The 16781-nt window shown below is 40.4% G+C and overlaps 1 protein-coding gene, 1 non-coding gene and 1 pseudogene across 2 annotated transcripts; 2 read left to right on the plus strand and 1 right to left on the minus strand.

The window, feature by feature from the left end:
- The first annotated feature begins 2194 nt into the window (after positions 1-2194).
- On the plus strand, positions 2195-2614 carry LOC110578470 (annotated as a pseudogene).
- Positions 2615-9071: 6457 nt separating this feature from the next.
- On the minus strand, positions 9072-9174 carry LOC123324661. The gene has a single exon (XR_006539938.1). It is a non-coding gene; the product is annotated as a U6 spliceosomal RNA (small nuclear RNA).
- Positions 9175-15460: 6286 nt separating this feature from the next.
- On the plus strand, positions 15461-15628 carry CTXND2 (cortexin domain containing 2). The gene has a single exon (XM_044914164.1). It carries the CDS (start codon positions 15461-15463, stop codon positions 15626-15628), a length of 168 nt encoding a protein of 55 aa, XP_044770099.1.
- The last annotated feature ends 1153 nt before the right edge of the window (positions 15629-16781 follow it).

Genomic DNA, 16781 nt, shown 5'->3' on the forward strand with positions numbered 1-16781 from the left:
GGGGGAAAAATGCTTTCAGAGCTGAATGTAATCCTTGCAACCGAATACAACGCCTGCTCCCTCCCACATTGAAACATGCAACTTTTGAGGTTGCTGTATGCCCTTTTACATAAGATCTAACAAACTACTGAAAGCTGCCTTCAATTAAAAACTCTCTATAGGGGCACCTGGGTGACTCAGTTGGTTGAGGGACTGCCTTCAGCTCAGGTCATGATCCTGGGGTCCCTGGAGTCCCTGGAGTCCTGGAATCAAATCCCACATCAGGTTCCCTGCTCAGCGGGGAGTCTGCTTCTCCCTCTGACCCTTCTCCCTCTCATGCACTCTCTCTCTCTCTCTCATTCTCTCTCTCTCTCTCAAATAAATAAATAAATCTTTAAAAAAAACCTCTATAATATTAGGTCCATGTTATTTCCAACTATTCAGAATGATCTGAATGAGTGGTAGCCATCACTCATTGCAGTATCTGACAAACGCACTGTGAATTCAGATTTTCTAATTTTAGTAGAAATGAAAATTAAGAAGTTGATTAAGAAATGACCTAAAAAAAAAAAAAAAAGAAATGACCTATCTTGAGGGGCTTGGGTGGCTCAGTCAGTTGAGCGTCTGCCTTCAGCTCAGGTCATGATCCCAGGATCCTGGGATTGAGCCACCATCACTTTGGGCTCCCTGCTGAGCAGGGAGTCTACTTCTCCCTCTCCTTTTGCCCCTGCCCCTCCCCCTGCTCATGCTCTCTCTCTCGCTCTCTCACTCTCTCTCTCAAATAAATAAAATCTTAAAAACCAGAAGAAATGACCTATTGCACATGTTTTCAGCTTACCAATATTAAAGTTACTATTACTACTATTAATTTTTAAACTATTATAAGTTGTTTCCTTACTGTAATCATGATGGTACGGCAGTTTTTTAATTATTTAAAATGGTGGTCTGCAGATGCACCAGTTTTAGTGTCTCCAGATAGAGTTGCCAGATTTAGCAAATAAAAATACAAGTTGGCAGGAGGCCTGGGTGGCTCAGTCATCAAATAAATAAAATCTTTAAAAATAAAAAAATAAAAAGTCATCTTTTATCTGTAAACCCCATTCCTGGAGGTTAAAATTTTAAGGAACAGTGATCCAGGTTATTTGGGGGGGGGGGGGGGCAGAGACTAGAAGCAGAAAATCTGCTTAGATAAATACCTACTGTAAAGACCCAGGGGAGCAACTACAAGGATCAGACATAGGTCAATGAAACTGAAAAGATAATGATTGCCATAATACTGTTGTGACAAAATAACAAGGTTTGCCATGGAATTCTATGCATGTGGAGTGAAAGGAAGTTGTGATGTCAAAGAAGGCTTTTGGATGATATCAATATCAGAGACTGGTGATGTGGGAAACAAAGGCAGAAGAAAAATTTCCTTACTGCCTACAGCCCATTGACAAGTCCTTGAAACAGGCAGAGTGACATATTCCTTGAGGAACTCAGCTGCCTCCGTGTTAATACTTTGCTAAGGGCAAAAGGCAATCTTAGCCCAACCCCCAAGACCCTGTAAGTCTACTTTAACATATAAAAATTCCTGTGGAAACTTCCTTTATTTCTACCCCCCAAGACACATGTTGGCAATCATCCCCCAAGTATATGACCCACCGATATACATCTGAAGGGTCTCATGACTTGGGTTTTACTAGACAGTAATAAATGACTTTTCCCAACAATAGCTAGCCCCCTAAAGGTCCTGGAAACCTTGCTTCCAAAATTCCTTAGAGACTCACGCTACCCCTAACCCCCTTGCAATGTGAAAGGTTATAATGTGCCACTCCTCATGACCCCGGGGCAGCTTTTTCTGCCCACAGATCCTGTCCCCGTGCTTTAATAAAACCACCTTTTGCACCAAAGACGTCTCAAGAATTCTTTCTTGGCCATCATCTTTGAACCCTAATATCTTTTCCTAACTGGAAGTTCAGGTTTGGTTGAAATTTATTTGTTGGATTGGTTGGTGGAAGAGCCAGGTAAAAATGCTTACTAAGCATATGAAATCAGAGGGCATGTGCCCAAAAGAGAGGTTGGGATCTAGACCTAAACTTATATATCAACGGCAAGAGACAGTGGTTGCAGAAAATGATAGCACCATAGTTAAAAGAGATAAGCAAATGGACACAAAGAATGCTTCATGAAATGCCTGTTTCAGGCTTCTGAGGAATGTCAACTATTCAAGATGGAGGCGGAGGTCAGTAAGATGGAACTCATGTTCCAGAAAGCTGACTCTGACCTGGATTACATTCAGTACAGACTAGAAAATGAAATCAAGACTAATCATCCTGATTCAGCAGGCAAGAACAATCTAGTTACACTCTTAAAGGAATTGTTAGCAATTAAGTCTCAATATCAAGCTTTGCATGCACGCTTTAAACCAATTGCTGTCAAGCAGAAAGAGACTAAGAGCTGAGTTTATGCTACTGTTCTTAATGACCATGATACAAAAACTACAAAAGCAAACAGACCTGGGGCATCACCATGGACTAAAGAAGAGAAAACTGCAGCAGAGCAATTAAAATCTCACATGTCAGACTTACGAAGAAATGGACTTGCAAAAGAGAACTCTCATGGAGATGAGAACCATTCCAGAAAAATTTAGGAAGGTGTCTTGTTAGCCCTTGGTGACTAGAGGTGGGGGGATGGTGAAGGAGAAGGAGATTTGGCTGAGTGACTAGATATTTGATGCCTTTCACAAGAGAGGGGAGTACAAGAAGGGCAGATATTAATAAAGTTCAACCAAAAGGATGAAAAGGGAACAAAGAGATTTTAAAAACATATGCACACATGTAGTTTTATAATTTCAGGCAAGGAAGTTTCTTAACACTATTTTGCATCTGTTTTTCTATAATTGGGATAACATAGATGTCCTGGCCTATTGTAAAAGAATATTTATGTACTATCAGTCAGTCAAATGTGAATGGATGTGCTTTGGAAATTAAAGGACAGAAAGAAAAAAAAAAAGAAAGAAAGAGAGAAGTACCTGTTTCAGATGATGGAAGAAGGAAAAGGCAATCTGGAAAGAGCAGGGCAATGGAAGCCAAAGGAATTTCAAGATAAAAGAGTTTGGGCAGCAGCACTACATCTTCAGACATTAGGAGCAAATCTAAGGAGAGTAGAGAGTAGGAGAGTAGATGGAGTGGAAACCATGGTTCAAGTGAGTGAGAAGTGCATAGAAAGTGAGTAAATATAGACAGATAGTTAGCATACAACCTTTTTTCAAGAAATATGGCAAGGAAGAAAAAGTAATCAAATGGTACCTGGGATGGGGGATAGAATGGGGTGGTAATAGAAAAATATGTCTACAGACTGAACTTGTAAAAAGGGGCAAATTAAAGATGAAGAAAATATATATGCCCAAGAAAACAAGTAAGATTGGTGCTGGGGGAGACAAAGAGACAGGTTAGGGCTGTGTGTGGAAGTATCAGTCTCAGAAAGACCAAGACACCTTTTTACAGAAAATGTGCAGACATTTTGAAGTGGAAGAAAGAGAAGTTGACAACTCATGTGCAGTGGCTTTGATTCTCAAAGAGTAATAATAAGGTCAAACTGCTGAGAACAAGAGGTAGAGATCGTGTTGGTTCTAGCTATAGAGCTGTGGGTAATTTGGGAAAGTGTATGACTAAAATTGTATAAATAGACAGTTTAATGCACTGAGACCCCAAAGTGAGAAGGTATAAAGTTCATGACACTATGGAGCATTGTTATTACTTCCTCTGCCAACACTCAGAAGCTGGAGGAAAGGAAGTAAACAGAGAAATTTATCCAGAATTGGAGTACACTGATTGACAAATTAGATCTGTCTCTTGGGATGGAAGATTCTAGAGCTGCAGAAGATGAGAGGGAAACGAGAAGCTAGAAGGAGGTTATTGGGCTGAGAAGAAAGGTTGAATTCTGGAAGCTGTTGTTGACAGAGAGCAGCTTCGAAAGTGAGGGAGCGGGAGTGGTAAAGGATAGGAAATGAGAACATGTATCACAAAAAATTATAAGTAGAAATATATTGTTAGGACGCCTGGGTGGCTCAGTTGGTTAAGTGTCTGCCTTCAGCTCAGGTCACGATCCCAGGGTCCTGGGATTGAGCCCCATATTGGGCTCCCTGCTCAGTGGGGAGTCTGCTTCTTCCTCTCCCTCTGCCCCTCCCCCTGCTTGTGCTCTCTCTCTCTCTCTCAAATAAATAAATAAAATCTTTTTTAAAAATAATAAATAAATAAATAAATAAATAAATAAATAAATAAGAGATGAATAGCCCCATGAAAAGAAGGGAAAGGATAGGTAGAGGAAATCTGAAAAACATGTAAAAATAATAAAAATTCAAATACCATACCATTTAGGGAAATGCAAGTTTTTAAAAACTGAGATGTTATTTTAGCTGGACAAATATTTCAAAGACTGAAAGTAACCTATATTGGTGGCACTATGAAAAAAAAGGCAATTTCATATCTATTTTGCACATTGCAATAACCTTTTTAGTGTGTAATTTGGCAGTACCTATTAAAATTCTAAATGTTTATATCCTACAACTCAGCATTTATATTTTTAATATTTTGAGGAATTTATCTCACAAAAACATTTCCACAAATGCTCAGAGAAATATGTGCAAGGATATCCATTGCAATGTTTGTATACTATTAAGAAATTTGAAACAACCCAAATGCCCACTAATAGTGAAAATAAATCAGGGATATGTATGTAATGGAGTACTTGCATACTCAGCAGCCATTAAAATGAATGAAGTGGATCTGAAGGTATTAGAATGGGGGGGGGGGTGCCTGGGTGGCTCAGTCGTTAAGTGTCTGCCTTTGGCTCAGGTCATGATCCCAGGGTCCTGGGATCCAGCCCCACATTGGGCTCCCTGCTCAGCGGGAAGCCTGCTTCTCCCTCTCGCCCTCCCCCTGCTTGTGTTCCTGCTCTCGCTCTCTCTCTCTGTCAAATAAATAAAATCTTTAAAAAAATATATTCTGTATATTTATAAAGCACATGTACATACAGACAGAAAAGGGTGTGTGCACACACGGACACGCATATGTCCTACAGAATTTTTTTTTTTTAATCACATAAAACCTTAGAGGAGGGGCACCTGGGTGGCTCAGTAGGTTAAGCATCTGCCTTCAGCTGGGGTCATGATCTCGGGGTCCTGGGATCGAGCCCTTCTTGGGCTCCCTGCTCAGTGGGGAGTCTGCTTCTTCTTCTCACTCTCCCTCTGTGCTCTCCCAATCTCTCTGTCTCTCAAATAAATAAATAAAATCTTTTTAAAAAACAAAAACAAAAACCTTAGAGGAAATGATAGTAAGTTTTGCATTCAAGGTATATGTGAGCACGTATAATACCTAATACTAAGTGAAATAGTTTTGACTTTTCTGATTCAAATGTTCTAAGTAAATTCTTTTTGAGGAAAAGAGATTTTATTTATTTATCTGAGAGAGAGAATGAGAGAGAGCACATGAGAGGGGGGAGGGTCAGAGGGAGAAGCAGGCTCCTCGCCGAGCAGGGAGCCCGATGCGGGACTCGATCCAGGGACTCCAGGATCATAACCTGAGCGGAAGGCAGTCGCTTAACCAACTGAGCCACCCAGGCACCCGAGGAAAAGAGATTTTAGAACCTCACTGATCTTGTTGACAAACAGTTCTCAAATTTGAGCATACATCACAGTCCCTTAGAGGGGCTGGTTAAAGCACAGATAAGGACACCTCCAAAGCTTCAGATTCATTAAGGCAGGGATACAGGTTCAAGAATTAGCATTTCTAACAATTTTCCGTATGATGCCACTAATCCAGAGAACCATTGCATAGACCAAAACCTGGTTCCTGACCCATCTTCTACCACTCATGTGATCCACTTACATGGTATTACTTGAGCTATTAACCTTGCCTGCCCCAGCATTGGCAGAGCTGTGGAAATATTCTTCTCCTGACCTGGGCTCCAATTTAATCTAGCGGGATCATTTTCTCACTCACTATGGGAGTGTCTGAAACTTGATCCTGTTTTAGTTGAACTATTCATGAAGCTTCTGAGTTCAGCCTAGGAGTGGGGAAGGGACAGAGCTACCACCACTTTCCTTTTTGTAAGCGTGGGTTGATAAAAAGGGGAGAGGTTGCCAAGAGATGTGCTTGAGCAGGAGGAGACTGCCCTGCCAACAGCCAGCCTTGGGTATCACTCTCTCAAAAGGTAAATAACTGTCCATATTGTCTTTCTGGTAAAGTTTTTATGGGAATAATTCCAACAATTCTTCTGAGTTTCATAGCACTTCTCTACAAGCTTGGGAAGTACTTAGGGAAATGACTGAGGGAAGTAAAGAATTTTTCTTTCCTTAGAGCTTTTCTGGAAACGTGAAACTTTAAGTAAGAGGCACAGTGTTGTTTTGAGGCAAACCAGGGAAACCTCTGTTGGTCCCATTGCCTAGAGGATGTCTTTGATTTTAGGGATTATAGGAAGAGAGTTTCATTTTTCTATTTCCTCACCATCACCTCTCCCTTTAGAGTAAATTATGGCCAGGAGAGAAGAGCTGGGCCTTTTTAAGTGGTTTCTGTTGTTGTCCTGTTTTGTTTTTTGTCTATTTGTCTTTAAGAAATATAGGGCCACAGATGGGAAAAATGAAGTGATTTGGGAAGGGAACACGGGAAAGGAAGAGGGGATTGATCTTTCTGGGAAGTGTTAAGTGAAAGCGAACTAACTTCTGCTGCAGATTTATAAATGCTGTTATTCTGTTTCCTACTTTAGCAGTATCAGATTTTACATAAACCAGTAGATTCATGCCCCACCTCTTTTTCCCTATTCTAGTCCTAAGCAGTACTCCTGTTCATCTCAAACAAAACAAGAACCTTTTTTTAAAGATTTTATTTATGTATTTGTCAGAAAGAGAGAGAGCATAAGGAGGGGGTAGGGGGAGGGCGGCAGGCAGAGGGAGAAGCAGGCTCCCTGCTGAGCAAGGAGCCCAACGCAGGGCTCCATCCCAGAACCCTGGGATCATGACCTGAGCTGAAGGCAAACGCCTAACCAACTGAGCCACCCAGGCGTCCCCAAAACAGGAATCTTAAGAACCACTAAAAAAATTCTAGGGGAGGTCTTCGCTTTGGAAAACAGATTTTAGAATTACCATGGTATCTGTCACTTGAATCTGTCAAGAAAAGTGATTTTGCCTAAGAGGTCTTAGAAGAAAGGAAACTGAATATCCAAGGCTCCAATAATTTGCGATTTTTTTTCCATTCTAAAAAACTTTTTACCTAATTTTGTATTCAAAATCTTGCATTCTTTTTCTGAAAGAGAGACCTCCAACTTGTGTAAACTTTCAGGATCTATAAAACCTAGATCTGATCCCTGCATATGAAAATAAGAGCCAAGAACATAAATAACATGACATACTTGGAACCAAAATATCAGTCTTCTTCTTTTCTTTCCCTTTTTCAGTAAGGATGTATTTTACTTTTTGAGGTGGAAAGAGGAAAGATACCAGCCTAACAGTAGCAAAATTAGCTTATCGGAATTTGGCAGCTATGAGTGAGAAGTTTAAATCAGTAAACGAGAGACCTTTCATTCAAAGTTCAGGAATTCAGATTTAATTAGATAAGGAGAAGGAGAATCACAGATGACTTGATGTTTTCCAATTTCCAGATACTGAAGGTTTTCGTAACTCTGCAGCATTTGAGGCTGTTGGCAATACCCCTCCTTGAAATTCTCTCATCTGTTCATTTTCATGACTCTATACTCTTCAGGTTTTCCTACTTATACCTATTCCATCTGTGGTTTATTGAACTCTTTCCTCCGACATAAAAGCAGGCATTCCCTTGTTTCAAATTCTCCTTTGGCCATCTCATATATTTCCATGATTTCAACTACCCTGAACTTAGGTGACTCAGCTCTAAAGATCTTGCTTTTCTTTACCCTAAACTTCAGTCCCACGTTTCTGCCTCCTGAACATATCATACCAGTACCTTCAAATTCAACCTACTCAAACTGGATTCATCATAGTCCCTTAAAATATCTGCCAATTCCTAAAATAAATAGTTCTATGAATGGCAACATTTTTCTTTCAGCCATCCAAAGTCAAACCCCAGGATTTTCTTTATCATTTCCTTCTTCCTCCCACTATATGTCCATTTAATTTATAAATCATGTCAAATCCTCTTTCACATCCATCCCTTCCTTTTTGTTACTATGTCATCCTAGTTTATACTTTTGTTGCCTCTTACCAAGACTGCGGCAACTCCTTCTAATTGTTTTTCACCCTATGGTGTCTATTTCCTGTCTCCAATATCTCTTACATACTGTTGCCAGTTTTCTTCGCAAAGTATGGCTTTGATTACTTACCTTCCTTCAGCAAGCATGAATTGTGTATGCTTAATATGCCGGGCACTGATATAGATATTAATTCATTTATGTAGGTATACTAAACACCTACAATGTGCCAGCCCTGCCTAGGCACTGAAGCTATGTCACTAATGGGACACAGACCTAACGCTTAGAGCTTACATTCCAGTTAGAGTCAGTGGGATGCACAGTAAGATAGGGCCGCTGCTCTCATTTATCTGCTCAAAATCTGATTCAATGTCCCCCCATTTGAATAAAACTCAATTCCTTTTTTTAAAAAAATTTTATTTATTTATTTGACAGACAGAGAGCACAAGCAGGGGGAGTGGCAGGCAGAGGGAGAGGGAGAAGCAGGCCCCCTGCGGAGCAGGGAGCCCAACATGGGGCTCGATCCTGAGACCCTGGGACCATGACCGGAGCAGAAGGCAGATGCCTAACTGACTGAGTCACCCAGGCACCCCAAATTCTTTTTTTTTAAGATTTTATTTATTTATTTGAGGGAGAGAGAGCGAATGAGAGAGAAAGAGAGAGAGCATGAGTGGGGTGAGGGGCAGAGGGAGAAGCAGACTCCCAGCTGAGCAGGGAGCCCGATGCAGGGCTCGATCCTGGGACTCCAGAATCATGACCTGAGCTGAAGGCAGACGCTTAACCGACTGAGCCACCCAGATGCCCCTAAAATTCGAATTCTTTATGCTGAATTTCAAAGCTCATTATGATTTTTTTCTTCCAAGTTTTAATTTAAATTCCAGTTAGTTAAAAATATGGAATGATTCATGAATTTGTGTGTCATCTTTGTGCAAGGGCCATGCTAATCTTCTCTGTATCATTCCAATTTTAACACAAGGCTCATTATGATCTTATCTCAAGCAATAGAAGTATAGTACTAGATGAATAATCTTGGGTGTACGTGGGTCTTCTATTCTATATTGGGCACCACGTTTTAAAGGGGATGTAGACACACTAGATTCTTTTCAATGGAAAAAGACTAGAATGATAGAAAGATCATATCCTCTGAGAAATGATTAAATTATGAAATGATTGAAGAAATGAGTCAACAAGTACTTGATAGCAATCTTCACATCCTGAAAATCTTGTGTAGGAAAAGATATGTGTTACCCTATATGGTCCTAAGTTAAAAGTGGAGCAGTGAGTGCTAAGGAGACAAATTTGGCTCAATGTGAAGAACTACTTTTATTATTGTAGCATTATTTACAATAGCCAAGAATGGAAGCAACCCAAGTGTTGGATGGATAAAGAAGATGTGTGTATACACACACACACAGACACACACACACACACGTATAATCAAATATTACTCAGCCATGAAGAATAATGAAATCTTGCCATTTGCAACAATATGGATAGACCTAGAGGATATTATGCAGAGTGGATAAGTCAGAGAAAGACAAATACCATATGATTTCACTTACATATGGGATCTAAAAAACAAAACAAACAAAAAGCAGAAACAGACCCATAAATACAAAAATAAACTGGTGGTTGCCAGAGGGAAGGGAGGTGAGGGGATGGGCAAAATGGGTGAAGGGGAGTGGGAGGTCCAAGCTTCCAGTTATGGAATGAATAAGTCATGGGGATGAAAGGAACAGCACAGGGAATATAGTCAATGGTATTATAATAGTGTTGTATGGTGACAGATGGCAGCTACAATTGTGGTGAGCATAGCATACATATAGAATTGTTGAATCACTACATTGTATACCTAAAACTAATAACATTGTGTGTCAACTATATTTCAATTAAAAAAAAAAAGAAAAACTAAGTACTTTTAAAGAATGAGACACCTTGGAAGATAGTCACTTCTGACCCCTGAAGGCCCCCGAGAAACTCACCCAAGTAGTTAAAGCAGGGACTTTGCAGGAATGATTAGAAGGCTAATGCCACAACATGACTTTCAAGGGTTCCTTCCAACTATGAGATTCTATGATTTTATACCTTTCACTTTCATGCATTGTGAGCTCTACCATACTGAATTAAGCAGCATTTCCCCAAAAGTTCTCATGCTTCTTTGACTCCATCACTCTTCCTTCATTTAAGTGTTCTTTCTTTATTCCAGATTGAGCTCAGCCATCACTTTTAGAAAGATTTCTATGACTAATACTACCCCATCTGAGTTTGTTCATCAGACAAGGGTCATACTGTCCATTCTCTACACCCACGAGAAGCAGAGTGTTCCTTCTGACACTGGTTTCCACATCAACAAACATTTCCTACTGAGTGCAAGCACTATGTTAATCTATGCTGTGAGAAGTTTAAAAAATCAAAACATTTATATTTTTGCCCTCTAGAAGCTGTTGGGGAGCAAGAAATCCTGTCCCCTCGAAGGTCCTTCTAGCTGGATTAAGAATCAAATTGACATGAGACAGATTAACAGGACAAAATCAAATTTAATAGATGTATGTAGGGGACTCCCCATAGACATGGAAATTCCAAAGGCAGGCAAGATGAGATATTTATCTCATTCTGAACTAAAGAGAAGGGGGAAGGGGTCTGGGATTTCAGAGGAAAGGAATGCACTTCAGAGGGTAGTAAGAAGAGCAGATGACCCTTATTTGGGGAAAGACCCCCAATTTAGATTTTTCTGTGTGGTTAAGAGAGAGACAAAAGTTTCTCTTGAGCCCACAGGATCTCAAGTGCCTTCAGCTCTGAGTGATCCACTTGCCAGAGTGACACATGGCGGGGGGGGGGGGGCGGGGAGCTGTCCTGAATCCCTTCAAAGCTCATATTTACGGAAGAATATCAGGTTAGTTGTTGTCTTGTGCATCCTCCACATTCCTGCCAGTCTGATATTTCTAAACCAAATATCTAATGGTATAATTTCCATGTTTAAAAGCTTTCCAATGGCTCCCCACTGATTGCAAAGTTGAGTCCAGAGTCTTTAATGTACCATATAAGGACATTGATGAACTGGCCTAGGCCATGGCTCCTGCCTGTTCTCCGATAGAATACATTCTCAATACTTACTGAACATTTACTGTTTCGCAAACATACTATATTGTCCTCCCTGAAGCCCTTGTGTTTGTACTTGAAATATCTTCTCCAGCTTCTCCTCTTTCTCGCTTTTATCTGCCTGGTAAACTCCACTCATTCTCAGGCCGCAGTTCAGTTCATGTATTTGCCTCTTCAGTAAAACCTTCCTTGAGTCTTCCCTTTGGGTTCCTTCTCCACTTTTACCAGCAGATTGCTATGGGATTATTTGTTTTCATTCAGGAAGTACATATTTTTGTTTATTTTTCTCTGCAACTTAATATAAAATCAAGACAGTTTACATGGTATAAAATCATACCTAGAAACCTGTGATAAGAGAATAAATGAAAGAAATCAAATAAAGATGCAAGTCTCTTGAAATGCAATAATTAAAAGAAGTTGAAAAATCAATGAAATATTCAGGCTGTAAGGGGACTAGTGAGATATGTAGGTGCCAGGGTAAAATAATAAGATCTTTTTGAGAAAGTGTAGTAATGAATAAAGAGAAGATATGTGCTGGCATCACTAATGAGATATTAAAGAGATATATCCAGGGGCGCCTGGGTGGCTCAGGCCTTAAGCGTCTGCCTTCGGCTCAGGTCGTGATCCCAGGGTCCTGGGATCGAGTCCCACATCAGGCTCCCTGCTCAGTGGGGAGCCTGCTTGTGCCCTCTCTCTCTCTAACAAATAAATAAATAAAATCTTTAAAAAAAAAAAAAAGAAATATATCCAGAAAGTGGCATCTGAGATGTACAGAAATGGATAAAGCCAGAAGCGGATATTAAAATTGCAATGAGGGGCGCCTGGGTGGCTCAGTTGGTTAAGCAACTGCCTTCGGCTCAGGTCATGATCCTGAAGTCCCTGGATCGAGTCCCGCATCGGGCTCCCTGCTCCGCGAGGAGCCTGCTTCTCCCCCTGACCCTCCCCCCTCTCATGTACTCTCTCTCTCTGATTCTCACTCTCTCAAATAAATAAATAAAATTTAAAAAAAAATAAAATAAAATAAAATAAAATAAAATTGCAATGAAATTGGTTTTCTCATTACAACGCAGTTATCATCAAGTACGTATTAAACACCTAGTATGTCCTATTCCAGTTACAAAAATTCAAGAGAAGAGCTTTAGCCTAACTTCTACCTACCCCAGACCATTGAACTGTGGCAGCCAGCATGGTGGGGCCATGTCAGAATATGGCAGCTTCCACAGTAGCCATATGGATGGACAGGAGAGGAAGTGTGGGGCAGACGATTTCAGAGAGATCCACTACTTTCTGTTTTGAAACCTAACCACTTTATACCTATGTCATAGTTATGTGGCTATGTCTTATCTCCCATACCAGACTATAAGCTTCCTAAAGTCAGAAACCAGACCTTATGTATCGTGTTATGCCTATAGGACCTAGTTTGTGTATTGTACTTATTAAATGGTAAATGGTGCATCCAAATTAAATTTAAAGTTGATAGAGTTCAAATAATATTAAAGGAAGAGCTCTTTGTAATCTCCATTTCCCAAATCACACAAGTATGTAGGTAAAATAAAATGACAACAGCAACTATAAAGGAGTATTTATTGTCTCCCTTGGGACTCAGGTTTCAGTGAGCCCCGGGGAGGTGGGTCAAACAACATTGCCTCACAGACACAGTATTAGCAGAATCCTTCCTCAGCTCAGACCCCTGCCAGACCCAGGAACCCAGACTGCCTTTTCACTTAGGGTGAATTTTTCATCAAGAAAAGGGAGATTGTTTCTGTTGCTTGCAAACAAGAATCTTGACGAATAGAAACGTATTCTTTCTTCCTCTGGAACTGGGGAGGAGAGACTGTGAAGAGGGGATATGAGAGGTCTGGATTTGTTGGAGCCATTCTTGCTACCATAGGGAAGTCGGCCTGTGTAGAAAATCAGCATAGAAGACAGGCGGGACTGCAAAAAATCATAGACATAGAAAGTCAGAACCCTGATAACACCTTCAATCTCTGGATCCAATGATACCTAAAGTTAGCCTTATCCTGGACTTCAGCCTCCTAAGTTAATAAATTCCACATATTGTTTACTATCACTTAAGTGGACTTTTCTGTTACTTGCAACCAAATGCATCCTACCTGATACCTTTTCATTCTGCCTTTGAGAAGGAATCCTTGGGATGCCTGGGTGGCTCAGTTGGTTAAGCGGCTGTCTTCAGCTCATGTCAGGATTCCAGGGTCCTGGAATTGAGTCCCACATTGGGCTACTTGCTCAGTGGGGAGCCTGCTTCTCCCTCTGCCTGCAGCTCCCCCTGCTTGTGCTCTCTCTGTCTCTCTGACAAATAAATAAATAAAATCTTTTTTTTTTTGAGATTTTATTTATTTGACAGAGAGAGACACAGTGAGAGAGGCAACACAAGCAGGGGGAGTGGGAGAGGGAGAAGCAGGCTTCCCGCAGAGCGGGGAGCCCGATGCGGGGCTCGATCCCAGGACCCTGGGACCATGGCCTGAGCCGAAGGCAGACGCCTAACGACTGAGCCACCCAGGAGCCCAATAAATAAAATCTTTTTTAAAAAGTTTTTAAAAAAAGGAATCCTTTGCTAGATTCTGTAGTAGGCTTTTAACTGCTATTCAATTTCTCTTCTTTCTTTCCTATTTGAACTCCTTATAAATTATTTAAAACCTTAGTGTCTTCATTTCCTTACTGCCCTTTCCTGCTTAATCCACTAAAGTCTGGAGTCCTTCTTTGCCACTTTGCTGACACTACTTTCTTTTAGATCACCAATAGGCTTCTGTCTTAATTCAAATGCCACATTCTCAAAGTCATTCATTCATTCAGCAAACATTTTTTACATGCCCACTTTAGCAAAGTGTAGTGCTACATCCATTCATTAAACATATATTTATTGAACAGCCAATACAACCCAAACTTTTAGGATAAAAAAACGAACAAATTAGATATGGTCTCTACTCTCATGTCAGATTACTATATTACCAGAGAAGACAGACTGAAGTAATTGTAGTAAAGTATAGTGAATGTTACTGGAATATCTCCCTGGGAAATTAACTTTTAAGCTAAAGCCTAAAAGTTGAATATAGAAGATGGGAAATAATAGAGAATGTTAATGAAAAGGCTCAGACACAAAGGAGGATCATGCAAAACTCATAGAATTGTGAGAAGTCCAGCATTACTGGGTCAAAAAGTACAAGGGAGAGAGTGAGTGGCAGGCAAAAAACAAGGTTGCCGGGGCATCTGGGTGGCTCAATCTGTTAAGCATCTGCCTTCGGCTCAGGTCATGATCCCAGGGTTCTGGGATTGAGTCCCACATCGGGCTGCTTGCTCAGCAAGGAGCCTGCTTCTCCCCCTGCTTGTACTCTCGCTCATTCTCCCGCGCTCTCTCTCTGGCAAATAAATAAATAAAATCTTTTAAAAAAATCAATTGACAGTAGGTATATGAGTTTATTTCTAGACTCCTAATTCTATTTCACTGATCCATATGCCTATCCTTACGCTAGTGCCACACTGTCTTAATAACTGTAAATTTGTAGTGAGTTTTGAAGTTGGGAAGTGGGAGTACTCTGATTTTGTTCTTTTCAGTGTTGTTTTGGTGAACTAAGTTTTAATAACCAAAATCGATCCTTTCTGAGCTATACTTGATTTTTCATTAAGAGATGGGAATGATAGCACAGTTAAATGTAGTGATTAGAAAAAATAAAAATAATTTTATGTTTACATAGTCTTTATGTTAAGACTCCAGAACAAATTATTTACAATAAGTACTCAGAATTTGAAAAAATCATAGAGAGGGATTTGGACTTAACACAGAATTGGAATGTTTAAGGCAGTTGTACCTGGATCTTACAGGGCCAGGAAGCCCCAGTTGATTTCTGAGTTAAACATGTTTGCTCATGTTTTGCTTTGGAGTAATTTTCCAGCAATTTTATGCTTTATGTGTGTATATATTTTGAAAGTCACCCATACTAACTTTACCAGTTTCATAGTGCTTCTTGAATAAATCTTGCTGTTCTGTTTTTGTTTTTCTAAACCTTCTTTGGTTTTGACATAATGTTATTAAGAACACACATACACATAAAAACCAATAAACTTGTCTTATCCTCTTTTGTCTAGGAACATGACAAACCTGAAGACATACCTGAGGAGGTAGCTACAGCTGAACAAGGGTAAAGAGGCGTGTGTTCCCATGGATGATTCAAGCCTGTCCAGCGGTGTTGACGTAGACAAAGGCTTTGCCATTGCCTTTGTTGTTCTTCTATTTCTGTTCCTAATTGTGATGATTTTTCGCTGTGCCAAGTTGGTGAAGAATCCCTATGAGGCCAGCTCCCCAACCACAGAACCATCTCTGAGCTGAACTATGAGAAAGCCTGATAGACTCCCCCTCAGAGGAGGTTTGAAATCTGCTATACAGATACTTATGACCCACACTTTATATTATTTAGCCTCTCTATGTGTCAGCCTTCTCATTCTTGCATTCCACAATAGGCACATGAGGGTGAGTTGAGAATAATAAAAAGGATAAAATACGAGCCAGTTTATATTGTTCCTACTCAGGGAAATGGTTACAAAATGGGACCGAGACAGGTAGAACTCATTGATTAAAATAAGGCCATGGGTTTCAATTCTCCAGTATCAAATGTCCTTAAGGTAAGATAGTTGGACATAACTGTATGATGTAATGTAATATAATGATGCTTGGTGAGGCCTACCTAAAGCTAGAACTCTTAGAGGCAGTCTTAGGAGATCCCTTTAGTTGTGCAAATATAAGGCCAGCAGGAACCAATTGTCCTATGATAAGAGTCTAACAGGACCTTTTAAAAAAAAAATTTTTTTTTTTTAATTTACTCCTTTATTTGAGAGAGAGCTGGGTGAGGGGGAGCAGAAGGGGAGAGAGAAAGAATCCCAAGCAGACTTTGTGCTGAGCACAGAGACCCACTCTGGGCTCAGGCTCCACAAGGGGCTCAATTCCATAACCCTGAGATCATGATCCCAGCCAAAACCAAGAGTCCGAGACCCAACCAACTGATCCACCCAGGCGCCCCTAACAGGACCTTTTCAGTGTATGTGGTTTTGTAAAATCTGCTGCCATTCTCAAGTGGGCAGAGCTCTGTGATAGAGGGGGAGTCATTTGCCCTTAGTGAATCCCTCAATCTTTTTCACTGCACAATTCCTTTGTAAAATAACATCTAGTAGATTGAAAAGGGACCCTCCAAAAGATATGTCCATGTCCTCACCCTTGAAACATATGAATGTGACCTTATTTGGTAAACGGATCTTTACAGATATAAGAAGGATCTCAAGATAAAGTCATCCTGGATTATCTGGGTGAGCCCTAAGTCCAATGACAAATGTCTTTTATAAAAGACAGTAGAGAAGATACAGAGAGACAGGAAAAGGCCATGTGAAGACAGAGGCAGAGATTGGAGTCATGCAACCACAAACTAAAGGACCCTTGGCTGGAACCACCAGACGCTGGAGGAAGCAAGGAAAAATTCTCCTCAGAGCCT

The sequence above is a fragment of the Neomonachus schauinslandi genome, chromosome 4 (genome assembly GCF_002201575.2).
Source record: "Neomonachus schauinslandi chromosome 4, ASM220157v2, whole genome shotgun sequence".
In the NCBI taxonomy this organism is placed as follows: domain Eukaryota; kingdom Metazoa; phylum Chordata; class Mammalia; order Carnivora; family Phocidae; genus Neomonachus; species Neomonachus schauinslandi.

What these genes read in the sequence shown, in the direction of transcription:
- CTXND2 (XM_044914164.1), top strand. Translation starts at nt 15,461, where the DNA reads ATGGATGATTCAAGCCTGTCCAGCGGTGTTGACGTAGACAAAGGCTTT.